We start from the raw sequence: 17,460 nt of genomic DNA, 5'->3' as shown, positions 1-17,460 counted from the left end.
TAAACTACATTTTAATTAAATTTATATAGAACACTGAAAACAATTTCCTGTAAGAACACTCTCTCTTATGAATCTTTGCCCTGAAAATGAGTACTTACTATGCTGCAGAGTCATTAAGCTGGTATTCTCTGGATCTACTGAAACAGAATTGTACCCCGCCATCTTTCCATAATCTCTTGATAACTCCAGCAAGTTCAGCAGTCATAAATCCTTCTTCTGCTGCTCCAGCCAGCACAAAGAGTTGACGGGCATCATCCTATACAGAAAGAAAAAAGTCACTAGAAACAAATTCTGCTTTTAACAGACAAGTTAAACCATACTTACAAATGAACTATAGCATCTTACACAACTGTATGATTAAAACTGCACTAAGGCAAAGGAACTTCTGGCTTTTATCTTTGTAAAGACTACAATAAACAGAACAGTATGCAAATTTTCAAGTCAGCTGTGACCTGCATGAAAAGCAAAGATACTTACCTGTAGCAGATATTGTCCGAGGACAGCAGGCTGATTGTTCTCACATGTGGGTCGACGTCCACGTTGGCCCAGGAATCAGCATTTTGCAAGCAAAATATTTAAAACGTTGCGCATGCGTGGACTAATTTCCCACCCATCACGTGAGCACTTATCTTCAGTTTAATCAAAGAGCATATAGAGAAATAAATAACTCCAAAGGGGAGGTGGGCGGGCTTGTGAGAACAATCAGCCTGCTGTCCTTGGAGAATACCTGCTACAGGTAAGTATCTTTGCTTCTCCGAGGACAAGCAGGCTGCTCGTTCTCACATGTGCTGTACCCCTAGCACCCAGGCTCACTCAAAACAATTTACAGTGGTCAATTGCACCTCGCAATGGCGAGGACATAAAATAGATTGACCTGAAACCATAAACAACAGAGTGCAGCCTGGAACAGAACAAAAATGGGTCTAGGGGGCTGGAGTTGGATCCTAAACCCGAACAGATTCTGCAGCACCTACTACCCAAACCGACTGTCGCGTCGGGTATCCTGCTGGAGGCAGTAGTGAGATGTGAATGTGTGGACTGATGACCACATTGCAGCCTTGCAAATCTCTTCAATGGAGGCTGACTAAGTGAGCCACTGACGCAGCCATGGCACTAACATTATGAGCCATGACATAACCCTCTAGAGTCAGTCCAACTTGGGCATAAGTGAAGGAAATGCAATCTGCTAGCCAATTGGAGACTGTGCATTTCCCGATGGCGACTCTCCTCCTCTTGGGATTAAAAGAAACAAACTGGGCAGACTGTCTGAAGGGCTTTGTCCACTCCACGTAAAAGGCCAATGCTCTCTTACAGTCCAAAAGTATGTAAACTGCTTTCACCAGGGCAGGTATGAGGACGGGGAAAAAATGTTGGCAAGATAGACTGGTTCAGTTGGAACTCCGACACCACCTTTGGCAAGAACTTAGGGTGCGTGCGGAGGACTACTCTATTGTGATGGAACTTGATATAAGGTGCATGCACTACCAAGGCCTGAAGCTCACTGACTCTACGAGCTAAATTAACAGCCACTAAGAAAACGACTTTCCAGGTCAAGTACTTCAGATGGCAGGAATTCAGTGGCTCAAAAGGAGCTTTCATCAGCTGGGTGAGAACAACGTTGAGATTCCATGACACTGGTGGAGGTTTGACCGGGGGGCTTTGACAAAAGCAAACCTCTCATTAAGCAATTAAAGGCATTAAAGGCTGTCCAAAAATACGTTTACCCTCTACATGGTGATAAGCACTAATCGCACTAAGGTGAACTCTTATGGAGTTGGTCTTGAGACCAGATTCTGATAGGTGTAGAAGGTATTCAAGCAGGGTCTGTGTAGGACAAGAAAGAGGATCTAGGGCCTTGCTGTCACACCAGACGGCAAACCTCCTCCATTTGAAAGAGTAACACCTCTTTGTGGAATCTTTTCTGGAAGCAAGACTGGAGACACCCTCTGAAAGAACCAAGGAGGCACATTGTAAGCTCTCAACATCCAGGCCGTGAGAGCCAGAGACTGGAGGTTGGGATGTAGAAGCGACCCCTTGTTCTGAGTGATGAGGGTTGGAAAACACTCCAATCTCCACGGTTCTTCACAGGACAACTCCAGAAAAAGAGGGAACAAAGTCTGACGCAGGCAGAAGAGTGCAATCAGGATCATGGTTCCGCAGTCTTGCTTGAGTTTCAGCAGTCTTCCCTACTAGAGGTAAGGGAGGATACGCATACAGAAAGCCTGTCCCCCAATGTAGGAGAAAGGCATCTGACGCTAGTCTGTCACGGGCCTGAAGCCTGGAACAGAACTGAGGGACTTTGTGATTGATCTGAGAGGCAAAAAGATCCACCGAGGGGGTGCCCCATGCTCAGAAGATCTTGCAGACAACGTCCATGTTCATTGACCTCTTGTGAGGTTGCATTATCCTGCTCTACCTGTCGGCCAGACTGTTTACACCTGCCAGATAAGTAGCTTGTAGAAACATGCCATGACGGCGCACCCACAGCCACATCTGGACGGCTTCCTGACACAGAGGGCGAGAACCAGTGCCCTCCTGCTTGTTGGTGTAATATATGGCAACCTGACTGTCTGTCTGAATCAATATGATTTGATTGGACAGCCGGTCTCTGAAAGCCTTTAGAGCGTGCCAGATCACTTGTATTTCCAGGTGATTGATCTGTAGACCTTTTTCCTGAAAGGACCAGGCTTCCTTGAGTGTGAAGCCCATCTACATGAGCTCCCCACCCTAGGAGGGAGGCACTCGTTGTCAGCATTTTTTGTGGCTGAGGAATTTGGAATGAATTATGGGAAGGGAGCCCAGGGAAACCATCCTGAACTTTTCTTGAACTACAAATTTGTTCAGGCCCCTTAGGTCTAGGATGGAACGCATCCTCCCCTGTTTTTTTTTTTTTTGCACAAGAAAGTACCTGGAACAGAATCCCAGCCCTTTTTCCCCTGGTGGAAAGGGTTCAACCACACTGATCTTTAGAAGGGCGGAGAGTTCCTCTGCAAGTACCTGTTTGTGCTGGACTGTAAGATTGAGCTCCCGGTGGGCAATTTGGAGGTTTGGATTCCAGATTGAGAGTGTATCCTAACCAGACTATTTGAAGAACCCACCAGTCGGTTATGAGAGGCCACCTTTGGTGAAAAAATATCAACCTCCCTCCTACTGGTAAGTCGTCCAGAATGGACACTTTTACTGAGGCTATGCTGAACTGAAGCCAGTCAAAAGCCCGTCCCTTGCTTTTGCTGGGGAGCAGAATAGGCCTTAGTCGCACGCTGTTGACGAGAACGAGCGCGCTAGGTTGAGCCTGGGCAGGCTGCCAAGAAGCAGGAGTGTATCTACGCCTAAAGTAAGTATAGGGAGCACTCCTCCTCCCTCCAAAAAACCTCCTAGATGAAGAGGCAGTAGCAGAAGGCGCCCGGTGGGAGAGAGAATCCTTAGCATCATTATGCTTATTGATTTGATCAACTAGATCTCTACTTTTTCTGCAAAAAGATTGTCCCCCCCGGCAAGGAACATCCGCCATCTGCTGCTGGACAGAATGATCAAGGTCAGAGACATGCAGCCATGAGAATCTGCGCATCACTATACCTTGAGCAGCAATTCTGGATGTCACGTCAAAAGTACCCCCGGCCAGAAACTTGCGACCTGCCTTCTGCTGCCTGACCACCTGGCGAAAAGGCTCAGCCAGCTCCGTAGGGAGTGCAACCACCAAGCTGGACAGTTGACGTATCGAGTCCCACAAATGCATGCTCGTGAACAGCTGGTATGACTGGATCTTGGCAGCGAGCATAGCGGCCTGATAAGTCTTCCTCCCAAAAGAATCAAGTACTAGGTTTTGCTTCCTTGAAGCGTGGACGGAAGATTCTCACCTGGCTTCTCGATTTATCCTCAGGAAGACGGCCCTTGGACTCACCCAGGTCCTTAACAATCTGTTCTAACTCCTGACCAAACAACAGTCTACCTTTAAAGGGCAACCGTGCCAAACGGGACTTAGAAGGAAGATCCGCGGCCCAATGCTTTAGCCAAATCCAACATCTAGCCGACACAGCCAAAGAAATTCCCTTAGCCGAAGCTCTCAAGATATCATACAGCAAGTCAGCCAAATATGCCAAACCTGACTCCAGAAGAGGAAGATACTCCATCAGGTCCTCCGGCAACGACGCCTTCTGTACCCAAGAGAGGCACGCCCTAGCCACATACGAACCACACACAGAAGCCTGCAAAGATAAACCGGCCACTTCAAAAGAAGACTTAACCGACGCCTCGAGCTTCTTCTCCTGGGGATCTTTAAGAGCCGCTCCACCCTCTACTGGCAAAGCGGTCTTTTTGGTAAAAGCGGTGATCAAAGAATCTACCACCGGAAGCCTCAAGGATTCTAAATCTTCCTGCCGTACAGGACAAAGCTTGCCCATAGCTCGCGCCACCCTCAAAGTAGCCTCCGGGGTTTCCCATTGAGCCCGAATTAGAACTTGCAAAGCGTCATGTATATAAAAAGCTTTCGGGGGGGCCCTAGTGCCTGACATTATCGACGCACTAAGCGCGACCAGCACCGAAGGCTCTGGAGCCGAGAGACCCAAAATTTGCAGTGCCTGCACAATAAGAGAATGAAGCTCCTCCCTCCGGAAGAGCCTCGATGCGGTAGGGTCATCACCCTCCGCTGCGGGGATCTCCCCTTCCTCCAGGGCCTCTGGATCTGACTCTGTGGACCCCATTTCGCCCTCAAGATCCGAGGAGGACCGGATCATCTGCAACGGGCTGCTCAAATTCAACACGAGCCCGTTTGGCCTGCTGCTGAACCGGCTGCGCCTCTGCCCTCACCGGAGGACCTAAAATGGCTGCCGGCTACCGTTCTCCTTCAGCACGCAGCAAGAAAGCCTCATGCATGAGCAAAATGAACTCCGGCGAAAAGCCCGCCAAAACTGGCTTCTCTGACCCCGCCGCCGCGCTGTCCTTAACCGTGCCTTCAGCGCCCGTGGTATTCGCCGTTACGGGCCTATCCGCCCTAACAGAAAACATGGCGCCAGCGGAGGCACGCGTTGAAAGACTAATGCTTCCCGCCAAAGCTGCCTTGTTGTGCTGCTTGACTTCGGGCCCCAACTCGCGGTTTTCTCCCTCAGAGCTGGCCTTTCCTACCCCCGAGCAAGCCTCGCAACGCCGACCTATGCGCCCCACAGAGCGAACAGCGCTTCACAGACTCCGACGGCACAGACATAGTAAAAGTAAGGTTTTACTCACAGCACCTTGTCAGCCCTGCTCACGTTCGCTGTAAACTGAACGGTAGACTTTCCAGCACTCAAATTTTCAGCGCTGCTTGCAGGGCAATGCAGTTTAAGAAAGGTAAGTCCCTTTTTTTTTTTTTTTTTTAAAGAGGCAGGAGACTACCTTACTGGAGATTTGTTCGTCTGAAAGGGGGAGAAGGGTAGGGACCTGGCATCACCAGGTGTATCCCAAATGTGCCTCAGCACCTCAAACCCCATCAAGAGCTCAACACACCAGAGGGAACGGGATAGGAGCCTTGTAATCCAGAGCTGCACAATATGCTCCTTCTACCTGCTAAGATAGAGAGAATACTTAAGTCAGGAAGGCTGCACATGCCCTCTAGAGGGAAACTTCAGTGTTCTCTCTATCTAACCTGCTGGAGGAGGGGCATAACCCACAAGTCTCTGGATTGATCTGAGAGGATGCTATGGAAGGAGCAATTTTAAAGGCAACAAACCTTTGTGTTAGTAAATTAAAAAGAAAGTCACTTTGTTTTTCAAAATTAGTAGCTGAAATATAAGGGAAAAGAGGTTAGCCTTCATAAACTACAAGAGATTGCAGAAAGAGGAAGACAGGTAACAATGTCTGAAAAAGCTAAGAAAAGCTGGTAAAATAGGAAAGCAAAGATGCAAATGTAAAAAAAAATAGCCAATACTGGTCTGCAGTTCCTACCCTCCTCCTCACTTCAGCTTATGGAGAGGGACCACATCTGCACTCCTCCAGTCCATTGGGACCACTTCCAACTCCAGAGAATCACTAAAAAGGTTTCACAGCTGAACTAGCTCTCCTGTACAAGCGTTGCTAAATGCTGGGTAAGTCACATTATTGTCCCTTGTCTCATTTTATAGTTTTGCACTAGTACTTTTCACTTATTATAATAGCAGCACAGACATTGATGCTTATGCGGATTAAATACCTCTCCTTGTTGGTTACCTTTCGAGAACAGTGGAGTGATATAGTTGAAAGGCTTGGTACAGTAAAGAAGGTGAACAGCAGTAGATGGTACTGACATTTTTTTAAGGTTTGAAGTGGAAGCCCAACATAAAGCGCCTCCTTTGAGAAAAATGGCCTACCCTACGTTTTCTGTCCAATAAGCAAATCCTAATCCACACCAGAACCTTGCCTCCTTTTCCATGACTCTATATTTTTCTCAGGAGTCTCTCATGAGGAACTTTATCAAAAGCATTCTGAAAATCTAGATACACAACATCAACCGGCTCACCTTTATCCACATGTTTATTCACACCGTCAAAGAAATGAAGCGAATTGGTGATGCGGTGATGCAATGAACTTGTAGAACTATTGTTAATAATATGTAATTTATCTTTAAAATCAAGCGGGGTACCAGAAGATTGAAGGGTGGCCAATGTAACAAAATTACTGAGCATATTCAAAAGCATGGATTAATGAGACAAAGACAATGTGGATTTAGTGAACGGAAATCTTGCCTCACTAATCTATTACATTTCTTTGAAGGGGTGAACAAACATGTGGATAAGGGAGAGCAAGTAATTCTATGCACAACGTGCCTACTAGTCTATAAAGAAAAAAAGTAGGCACTTTGCTAATGCACATACAACATGCTGAGAACACACCTATCTCCTAGGAACTATTATTTTCACCAGCCACAGAGCTGGTGTCAAATGACTGCACCTAGATCATTAAAGAATGTTCATAGATTGTAAGTACATAAGTATTGCCATACTGGGAAAGACCAAAGGTCCATCAAGCCCAGCATCCTGTTTCCAACAGTGGCCAATCCAGGTCACAAATACCTGGCAAGATCCCAAAAAAAGTACAAAACATTCTATACTATGGAGTGGAGGAGTGGCCTAGTGGTTAGGGTGGTGGACTTTGGTCCTGGGGAACTGAGGAACTGAGTTCTATTCCCACTTCAGGCACAGGCAGCTCCTTGTGACTCTGGGCAAGTCACTTAACTCTCCATTGCCCCATGTAAGCCACACTGAGCCTGCCATGAGTGGGAAAGCGAGGGGTACAAATGTAACAAAAATAAATTTAAAAAATACTGATTATCCCAGAAATAGTGGATTTTCCCCAAGTCCATTTAATAATGGTCTATGGACTTTTTCTTTAGGACGCTGCCCACTAATACTACTACTACTATTTAGCATTTCTATAGCGCTACAAGGCGTACGCAGCGCTGTCCAAACCTTTGCTAAACTTTGCTAAGCTAACCACCTTTACCACATTCTCTGGCAACGGATTCCAGAGTTTAATTACACGTTGAGTAAAGAAATATTTTCTCCGATTCGTTTTAAATTTACTACATTGTAGTTTCATCGCATGCCCCCTAGTCCTAGTATTTTTGGAAAGCGTAAACAGACGCTTCACATCTACCCGTTCAACTCCACTCATTTTACAGACCTCTATCATATCTCCCCTCAACCGCCTTTTCTCCAAGCTGAAGAGACCTAGCCACTTTAGCCTTTCCTCCTAGGGAAGTCGGCCCATCCCCTTTACCATTTTCGTTGCCCTTCTCTGCACCTTTTCTAATGCCACTATTTCTTCTTTGAGATGCGGCAACCAGAATTGAACACAATATTCAAGGTGCTGTCGCACCATGGAGCGATACAAAGGCATGAACATCCTCATTTTTGTTTTCCATTCCTTTCCTAATAATACCTAACATTCTATTTGCTTTCTTAGCCGCAGCAGCACACTGAGCAGAAGGTTTCAATGTATCATCGACGACACCTAGATGCCTTTCTTGGTCTGCGACTCCTAACGTGGAACCTTGCATGATGTAGCTATAATTCGGGTTTCTCTTTCCCACATGCATCACTTTGCACTTGCTCACATTAAACGTCATCTGCCATTTAGACGCCCAGTCTCTGTAAAGAATGTTCATAGAATATAGGAGTCTATAATCAACATATATTAACTATGCACCCCTCCCATGTGAATGTCCATTGCTAATGACATGGCATTAGGTGCTATTTTATAAAAAGGCTCATGGGTGGAATATTGCATTTAGGCACATGTGTGTACATATACAAGTAAATGCTGTTATTTAGGTTATTTACACTTTTTTTATGTACATTTTTATATTACATCCAAAATAAATTGAAGGTAGAGAGTCAATACAGGAAAGAATTATCCAATAATCACACCAAAAGAAATTAAAAAGAACTGACGCTACATAGTCCAAAACCGGGAGAGGCAAGAATCCGAAAACCAGGAAGAAGAGGGATAAAGAAAAACAAGAAATAACATAGCAAGCTGAATGTCAATTTTGCTACAGCTCAGATTGCTAAGGTGGCCTGGTCTCATTAACAGCAGAACACTTTCATTAGAAGAAAAACTGCAATTGGGAAGCATCATAAAATACATGTGTGTGATTATCAAATTGAATAACACATTTGCAAGGATATCTTAATTGAAACTTAGCTCCTATATCAATAACTTGACAAAGGGAAATAAATTGCCTATGTGTGGATTGAGTGGACCTCGCCACATTAGGAAAAATCAAAACTTTTCCCACCAAGAACATTCAAACCTTTAGTCCTGAAATAAAGCCGCAATAAAGCTTCTTTAACAAGGTAATCCTCGCAACAACCTCTTGTGATTTCTCCAAAATACCAGTCAAGTTCAGACTATCTAATGAAATATCCACCATAAATGATTCTCTAACTGGAGTTGATTGCTTCTGAGTTGGTATATAATAAATTCTATACAATGGAGGGAAAAAATTATAGCCTAATATCAGTAGGAGTCAAAATTGAAGGTTGCTAAGGATGTAAAAAGACGAAGCAGTTCAGAGGAAGGTGACAAAAATAGTACAAGGCTTGCACAAAAAGATGTATGACAAGAGACTGGAAGACCTGAATATGTACATCCTAGAGGAAAGAAGGGATAGGGGATATGTGATACATATGTTTAAATACTTAGAAGGTTACACAAATAATTTTTTCCATAGACGGGGAAATGGTATAACTAGAGGACATGAACTAAGCTTGAGGGGTGGTAGACTTAGGAGTAACTTCAGGAAAGCGAAGATACTTACCTGTAGCAGGTATTCTCCGAGGACAGAAAGCTGATTGTTCTCACATGTGGGTCGACATTTGCGTTGGCCCAGGAATCGGATATATTGCAAGGAAAACAAACAAAAGGTTTTGCCAGAGAGTTTTGGAGTGTGAATCGTGCGCACCACGCATGCGCGGTCAACTTCCCACCAGTCGCACGAGCGTGTACCTCAGTTAGGTAAAAAAGCAAACAAATAAACTAACAACTCCTCCAAAGGGGAGGTGGGCGGGTTTGTGAGAAAGCCTGCTGTCCTCGGAGAATACCTGCTACAGGTAAGTATCTTCGCTTTCTCCGAGGACAAGCAGGCTGCTTGTTCTCACATGTGGGGTATCCCTAGCAACCAGGCTCACTCAAAACAATGAACATTGGTCAATTGGGCCTCGCAATGGCGAGGACATAACATAGATTAACCTGAAACCATAAACAACTACAGAGAGTGCAGCCTGGAACAGAACAAAAATGGGTCTAGGGGGTGGAGTTGGATTCTAAACCCCGAACAGATTCTGCAGCACTGACTGCCCAAACTGACTGTCGCGTTGGGTATCCTACTGAAGGAAGTAGTGAGATGTGAATGTGTGGACTGATGACCACGTTGCAGCCTTGCAAATCTCTTCAATGGAGGCTAAGTGAGCCACTGACGCAGCCATGGCTCTAACATTATGAGTCATGACATGGCCCTCTAGAGTCAGCCCAGCTTGGGCATAAGTGAAGGAAATGCAATCTGCTAGCCAATTTTTTCCGATGGCAACTCCCCTCCTGTTGGGATTGAAAGAAACAAACAACTGGGCAGACTGTCTGAAGGGCATTGTCCGCTCCACGTAAGAGGGCAGTGCTCTCTTGCAGTCCAAGGTATGCAAACTGCTTTCGCCAGGGTGGGTATGAGAATGGAGAAAAAATGTTGGCAAGACAATCGACTGGTTCAGATGGAACTCCAACACCACCTTCGGCAAGAACTTAGGGTGCGTGCGGAGGACTACTCTGTTGTGATGGAACTTGATATAAGGTGCATGCACTACCCAAGGCCTGAAGCTCACTGACCCTACGAGCTGAAGTAACAGCCACCAAGAAAACAACCTTCCAGGTCAAGTACTTCAGATAGCAAGAATTCAGTGGCTCAAAAGGAGCTTTCATCAGCTGGATGAAGACAACATTGAGATCCTATGACACTGGTGGAGGTTTGACCGGGGCTTTGAAAAAAGCAAACCTCTCATGAAGCGAACAACTAAAGGCTGTCCACAGATAGGCGATAAGAACTAATCGTACTAAGGTGAACCCTCTGGAAACAAGGCCCGATTGCGCTCGTCAAGAGCCACCATCGGAGAAGGCTGCGGGGTCGGTGGAACGGACGGTGTCAGAATCTGTGGAGGCTTGGGAGCAGGTACTGGGCTGCTAGGAGACCAACGCATTGGCACCTCCTGTATCGAGGGGGAGCGATCCTCTCAGCGCCAACGCTTCTCGGGTACAGACTCTCTCAACGCCCCGGAGCTCCCGGTACAGTGTGTCGAGGGAGAACAATGACAGTGCTTCTTTGCCTTCGCTCGACGCCCGTCATCAAGACTCCTTGGTACCAATGAGGAAGATGTGGAATCCTCACGTCTCCTTGGGGCCGGGGCCGACGAAGGGCAGTCCCAGGGGGCCTGCATAACAGCAGGCCTCGAGGCAGGTGGAGACCCACTCGACGCCTCACTGCTCCCAAAGTGAACTGATCTCTGAGCAGCCATTAACCTTGCTCCCGACATCGATGATCCTGTCAATGCCGCCGACCTCGGTACCGATGTCGAAGGACTGGACTAAGCCCCAAAAAGCTTCTCTCATTGGGCTTCTCGAGAGACACAGACTACAAGCGGCTGGGCTATGGTCAGGCCTAAGGCACTGGATACACCAGGCGTGGGTATCTGTACCTGAGATGGTCCCGTTGCACCGAGTACAACATTTGAAGCCGCTGGGTGTCTTTGATGACATGGAAGGAAAAATGACCTCGGCAAAATCAAACGACGCGACTGAGCCAAAAAATAAGGCACAAAGGAAGAAGTGACGTCACCTCTGGTAATGGCAGCTTAGCTTAAGAGCTCCCGTTCCTCGCAACAACAAAAAGCTATTATTAGCAGCCATCAGATGTTTTGGAAACATCCAGCGTGTCCCCCGAAGATACTAACCTTGACTTGCCATGAGCAAAGCGCAATCGGCCCAGAACAAAGATGCTGAGAAGTCTGCCGGTGGCGGGACAAACAAGACCCCGAAGCGCCACGAGGCAATGTTGCAGGCCTCACCCTCTGACTCAGAATCAGCCCTATCAATGCTGGAATCGCGGAGGCCCCTTGCTAAAAAGGGCGTATCGAGCAAACTTCGCCAGATCCTCTCCGGTATCCAGGTCGATATTCAAAAATCAAAAGAAGGAATACTGGACCGGATGAAGGTATTGAGCTTGGACCTCCGCGAGCTGGGGGGAAGAGTTGAGGATGCGGAGCTGCGGCTGGAAGAGCACGCGGAATCCTTGACTTCCCATGAGGCGCAACTGCAAGAATTGGACCAGAAAACAAAGGAACTGACCTACATCAAAATGGATGACCTAGAAAATTGAGGGAGGCGGAATAACCTCTGGTTCCAAGGAGTTCCTGAAGGCGGTGAGACGGAGGACATTCCGCAAATAGTGCAGACCCTATGTGCTAACCTGCTGGGGGCGGCGGAGGCGGCAGCAGTGGCGATAGAGCTAGACAGAGCACACAGAGCCCTTGGCCAGCGACAGGAAAATAGAGCACAAGATGTGATTGCCCGGTTTCACAAATATGAAGTCAAAGAGCAAATACTTGCCTGCGCCAGGAAGAAGCAGGACCTGGAGTTCGGGGGGGGGGGGGGGGGGGGGGGGGGGGGGGGGGGGGGAGGGGGGGGCAAAATAACTGTGTATCAGGACCTCTCGAGGTTCACCTTGCAACAGAGACACCAGTTGAAACCGGGCTTGGACATTTTAATCATGGAGCGATCCCATACCGGTGGGGTTTCCCCTTTTCATTGAATTTTACTATAAAGGGGGTTAAATACAGAGTTTATTCATTAACCGAAGCTTGGGCATCCCTGCACGTGGCGGGCCTGGTGACTTCCAAGGCGCCTCCAGGTGCGGTGGCACCAGCAACCAAAGCGAAGTTACAAAAATGGCAACGGATCCCTGAATCCACTAAGCAGAGCAACCCAAAACGAAAAACCGCGGCAGAAGCGACCTGAACTCTGGTAAAGTACTATAATCGGGGTCTGCAACTCGAACTCTTCCACCTCCGCGGTGGTCGGAGGGAAGATGGACAACTTTGCGGTAATTAGGGAATAGTGACTATCGAGTCCTCCATGTTTTGCCATGTTCTCAGTATATTCAGATGTATTATGTTTAAGATTTTTGCATGCATATTTGCTGAATGTTTGGGGGGAAGTAATTAAGAGGGGAATGTTAAAGGGGAGATCCGGGAAATTATAGACCGGTGAGTCTGACGTCGGTGCCGGGGAAAATGGTAGAGGCTATTAAAAACAAAATTACAGAGCACATCCGAGGACATGGATTACTGAGACCGAGTCAGCACGGCTTTTGTGTGGGGAAATCTTGCCTGACCAATTTACTTCAATTCTTTGAAGGAGTAAACAAACATGTGGACAAAGGGGAGCCAGTTGATATTGTGTATCTGGATTTTCAAAAGGCGTTTGACAAGGTACCTCATGAAAGGCTACAGAGGAAATTGGAGGGTCATGGGATAGGAGGAAATGTCCTATTGTGGATTAAAAACTGGTTGAAGGATAGGAAACAGAGAGTGGGGCTAAATGGGCAGTATTCACAATGGAGAAGGGTAGTTAGTGGGGTTCCTCAGGGGTCTGTGCTAGGACCGCTGCTTTTTAATATATTTATAAATGATTTAGAGATGGGAGTAACTAGCGAGGTAATTAAATTTGCTGATGACACAAAGTTATTCAAAGTCATTAACTCGCGACAAGATTGTGAAAAATTACAAGAGGACCTTACGAGACTGGGAGACTGGGCGGCTAAATGGCAGATGACGTTTAATGTGAGCAAGTGCAAGGTGATGCATGTGGGAAAAAAGAACCCGAATTATAGCTACGTCATGCAAGGTTCCACGTTAGGAGTTACGGACCAAGAAAGGGATCTGGGTGTCGTCGTCGATAACACACTGAAACCTTCTGCTCAGTGTGCTGCTGCGGCTAGGAAAGCGAATAAAATATTGGGTATTATTAGGAAAGGTATGGAAAACAGGTGTGAGGATGTTATAATGCCGTTGTATCGCTCCATGGTGCGACCGCACCTTGAGTATTGTGTTCAACTCTGGTCGCCGCATCTAAAGAAAGATAGAGTAGAATTGGAAAAGGTGCAGCGAAGGGCGACTAAAATGATAGCGGGGATGGGACGACCTCCCTATGAAGAAAGACTAAGGAGGCTAGGGCTATTCAGCTTGGAGAAGAGACGGCTGAGGGGAGACATGATAGAGGTATATAAAATAATGAGTGGAGTGGAACAGGTGGATGTGAAGCGTCTGTTCATGCTTTCCAAAAATACTAGAACTAGGGGGCATGCGATAAAACTACAGTGTAGTAAATTTAAAACAAATCGGAGAAAATGTTTCTTCACCCAACGTGTAATTAAACTCTGGATTTCATTGCCGGAAAATGTGGTGAAGGCGGTTAGCTTAGCAGAGTTTAAAAAGGGGTTGGACGGTTTCCTAAAGGACAAGTCCATAAACCGCTACTAAACGGACTTGGAAAAATCCAAAATCCCAGGAACAACATGTATAGAATGTTTGTACGTTTGGGAAACTAGCCAGGTGCCCTTGGCCTGGATTGGCCGCTGTCGTGGACAAGATGCTGGGCTCGATGGACCCTTGGTCTTTTCCCAGTATGGCATTACTTATGTACTTATGACGTGATGGTATGGTATGAGTGAAGAATGGGGGGTTAATTAAGGGGTTGTTGGGGGACCGGGCCACATACAATGGATGTTCTTAGAATGGGTAGGTTCAGAAGGGATCTGGGCCCTGGTGGCTGTCTGATGGTCATTGGGGAGGTGGGCGGGGGGAGGGCTGGGCGGTCTGGGCCACGCTGGGTTACGGGGAGGAGGGGGGTAGTGGACCTGAGTAGGGAGGGAGGGAATGGACTCGCATACTATAGGTCTTGGGGGGTGCAGTTGCAGAAAGTGGGTTGTCTTGTAAGGCTCGCCATAAGCAGTTTTGTTACTTAGACATGAGTGCGGACTTAAAGATTTTATCATACAATGTAAAAGGATTGAATATGCCTCAAAAGAGGCAGAAATTATTTAAGGAGTTCCAACAGGCCGCCTCCTGGCCATAAGGCTGCGCAGGCAAAAAGTGGAGACAGCAGTAACCCACATCAGAGGGGGGAGGGGAGATACGCTGAATACTTTTGGAGGCTATACGGCGGTGTTTTTGCAAATTTTATCAGGAGTTATACGCCTGAGAGATCAACCCATCAGCTGAATCCATTGCAGAATACTTAGCGGAGAGTGACCTTGCCTCCTGGACAAATCGACGTGGGCAACTCTCGAGGAGCCAGTCACTCCAGTTGAAATCCAAAAAGCTATCCAGCATTTGCCATCTAGTAAATCCCCTGGCTTGGATGGGCCCCCTAATGAATTTTACAAGAACTTTGCACCTGAATTGGCCCCACTTCTGGCTGACTTGTTTAACCAAATAGGGTAGGGGGAGTCTCTGCCGGCCTCAATGCTGGAGGTGAGGATAGCGGATAAAGACCACACGGAATGTAGCTCTTACCGCCTCATATCGGTACTGAACGCGGATGTTAAGATACTAGCTGAAGTCTTGGCCAACAGGCTGGGCCCGCTGATCCCAGCGATTATCCATCCTGACCAGGTGGGCTTTGTTCCCTACAGGAAAGCAATGGATAACATGAGGCGTGTAGTCGACTTAATGTACCAGGCTAATAGAATGAGAAGGCCTATGGAGTGGAGGAGTGGCCTAGTGGTTAGGGTGGTGGACTTTGGTCCTGAGGAACTGAGTTTGATTCCTGGCACAGGCAGCTCCTTGTGACTCTGGGCAAGTCACTTAACCCTCCATTGCCCCATGTAAGCCGCATTAAGCCTGCCATGAGTGGGATAGCGCGGGGTACAAATGTAACAAAAAAATGAAGAAAAAAAAAGTGACTCCTTAGTCTAGATGCCGAAAAGGCCTTGATAGGGTGCACTGGCCATTTATGTATAAAGTGATGGACACCTTTGGGATAGGGCCACAGTTTTTTGGGTGGATTCAAGCATTTTATAGCTCGCCTAAAGCATGTATTAGAGTGAATGGGGGTAATTCCGACATGTTCAATTTACACAGAGGCACCAGGCAGGGATGCCCTCTCTCTCTGCTGTTTGCCATGGTTATGGAACCTTTTGCTTCCAGGGTCAGATCCAATCCGGGGATCACTGGCATTACTATAGCGAGGAGGGAACGTAAGTTGTCCTTATTTGCAGATGATGTGCTGTTATTTGTCACCTGTCCTCTGGCCACCTTCCCTGGGCTCCTGCGGGATATTGAAGAATATTCAGCAGTGTCAGGGTTTCGAGTGAATATGTCGAAATCCGAAGCCTTAAATGTGACACTCCCTGTGGAAGAAGTGGAAGCACTAAAGTCCTTGTACGCCTTTAGGTGGGCTAGTAAGGGCTTGCTCTGATTCACTCTGGTGGATCCTCTTCTACTTCTCTCCCTCTGCCTGTCGGCGTACCTCAGGGTTCTGTTCTTGGTCCCCTCCTCTTTTCTATCTACACTTCTTCCCTTGGTTCATTAATCTCATCCCATGGCTTTTCCTACCATCTCTATGCTGACGACTCCCAAATCTACCTTTCTACCCCTGATATCTCACCTTGCATCCAAACCAAAGTTTCAGCGTGCTTGTCTGACATTGCTGCCTGGATGTCTCAACGCCACCTGAAATTAAATATGACCAAAACCGAGCTTCTCATTTTCCCCCCCAAACCCACCTCCCCGCTCCCCCCGTTTTCTATTTCTGTTGATGGCTCTCTCATTCTCCCTGTCTCCTCAGCTCGAAACTTTGGGGTCATCTTTGACTCTTCTCTCTCCTTCTCTGCTCATATCCAGCAGACCGCCAAGACCTGTCGTTTCTTTCTTTACAACATCCGTAAAATCCGCCCCTTTCTTTCCAAGCACTCTACCAAAACCCTCATCCATACCCTTGTCACCTCTCGTTTAGACTACTGCAATCTGCTTCTTGCTGGCCTCCCACTTAGTCACCTCTCCCCTCTCCAGTCGGTTCAAAACTCTGCTGCCCGTCTCATCTTCCGCCAGGGTCGCTTTACTCATACTACCCCTCTCCTCAAGACCCTTCACTGGCTCCCTATCCGTTTTAGCATCCTGTTCAAACTTCTTCTACTAACCTATAAATGTATTCACTCTGCTGCTCCCCAGTATCTCTCAACACTCGTCCTTCCCTACACCCCTTCCCGTGCACTCCGCTCCATGGATAAATCCTTCTTATCTGTTCCCTTCTCCACTACTGCCAACTCCAGACTTCGCGCCTTCTGTCTCACTGCACCCTACGCCTGGAATAAACTTCCTGAGCCCCTACGTCTTGCCCCATCCTTGGCCACCTTTAAATCTAGACTGAAAGCCCACCTCTTTAACATTGCTTTTGACTCGTAACCACTCGCCTCCACCTACCCTCCTCTCTTCCTTCCCGTTCACATTAATTGATTTGATTTGCTTACTTTATTTATTTTTTGTCTACTAGATTGTAAGCTCTTTGAGCAGGGACTGTCTTTCTTCTATGTTTGTGCAGCGCTGCGTATGCCTTGTAGCGCTATAGAAATGCTAAATAGTAGTAGTAGTAGTAGGCTTGCGTTACCTGGGGGTGAACATAACAGCTAAACTCTCAGAACTTTTCACAGAAAACTACAAGGGACTGGGCCGGGTACTCACTGAAGATATGGACAGGTGGGGTGACCTTCAGTTTTCCTGGTTTGGCCGTATAGCTGCAGTTAAGATGAATATCCTGCCACGCTTGCTATACTTTTTTTCTTTTGTTTTTTTTGTTACATTTGTACCCCACGCTTTCCCACTCATGGCAGGCTCAATGCAGCTTACATGGGGCAATGGAGGGTTAAGTGACTTGCCCAGAGTCACAAGGAGCTGCCTGTGCCTGAAG

At 47.1% G+C, this 17,460-nt stretch overlaps 1 protein-coding gene across 2 annotated transcripts in view; it reads right to left on the bottom strand.

Moving 5' to 3' along the window:
• The window catches only part of LOC115478743 (guanine nucleotide-binding protein G(i) subunit alpha-1), a 188,392-nt gene that overhangs the window by 117,662 nt on the left and 53,270 nt on the right, over positions 1-17,460 (bottom strand). For both annotated transcript variants that reach the window (XM_030216312.1, XM_030216313.1), the window contains exon 4: positions 99-256. In XM_030216312.1, coding sequence (XP_030072172.1) covers positions 99-256 — 158 coding nt within the window. The remainder of the gene's footprint in view (positions 1-98; positions 257-17,460) is intronic.

Source organism: Microcaecilia unicolor, chromosome 10, assembly GCF_901765095.1.
Source record: "Microcaecilia unicolor chromosome 10, aMicUni1.1, whole genome shotgun sequence".
NCBI classification, from domain to species: domain Eukaryota; kingdom Metazoa; phylum Chordata; class Amphibia; order Gymnophiona; family Siphonopidae; genus Microcaecilia; species Microcaecilia unicolor.
This window is presented reverse-complemented; position numbering and strand designations above follow the sequence as displayed.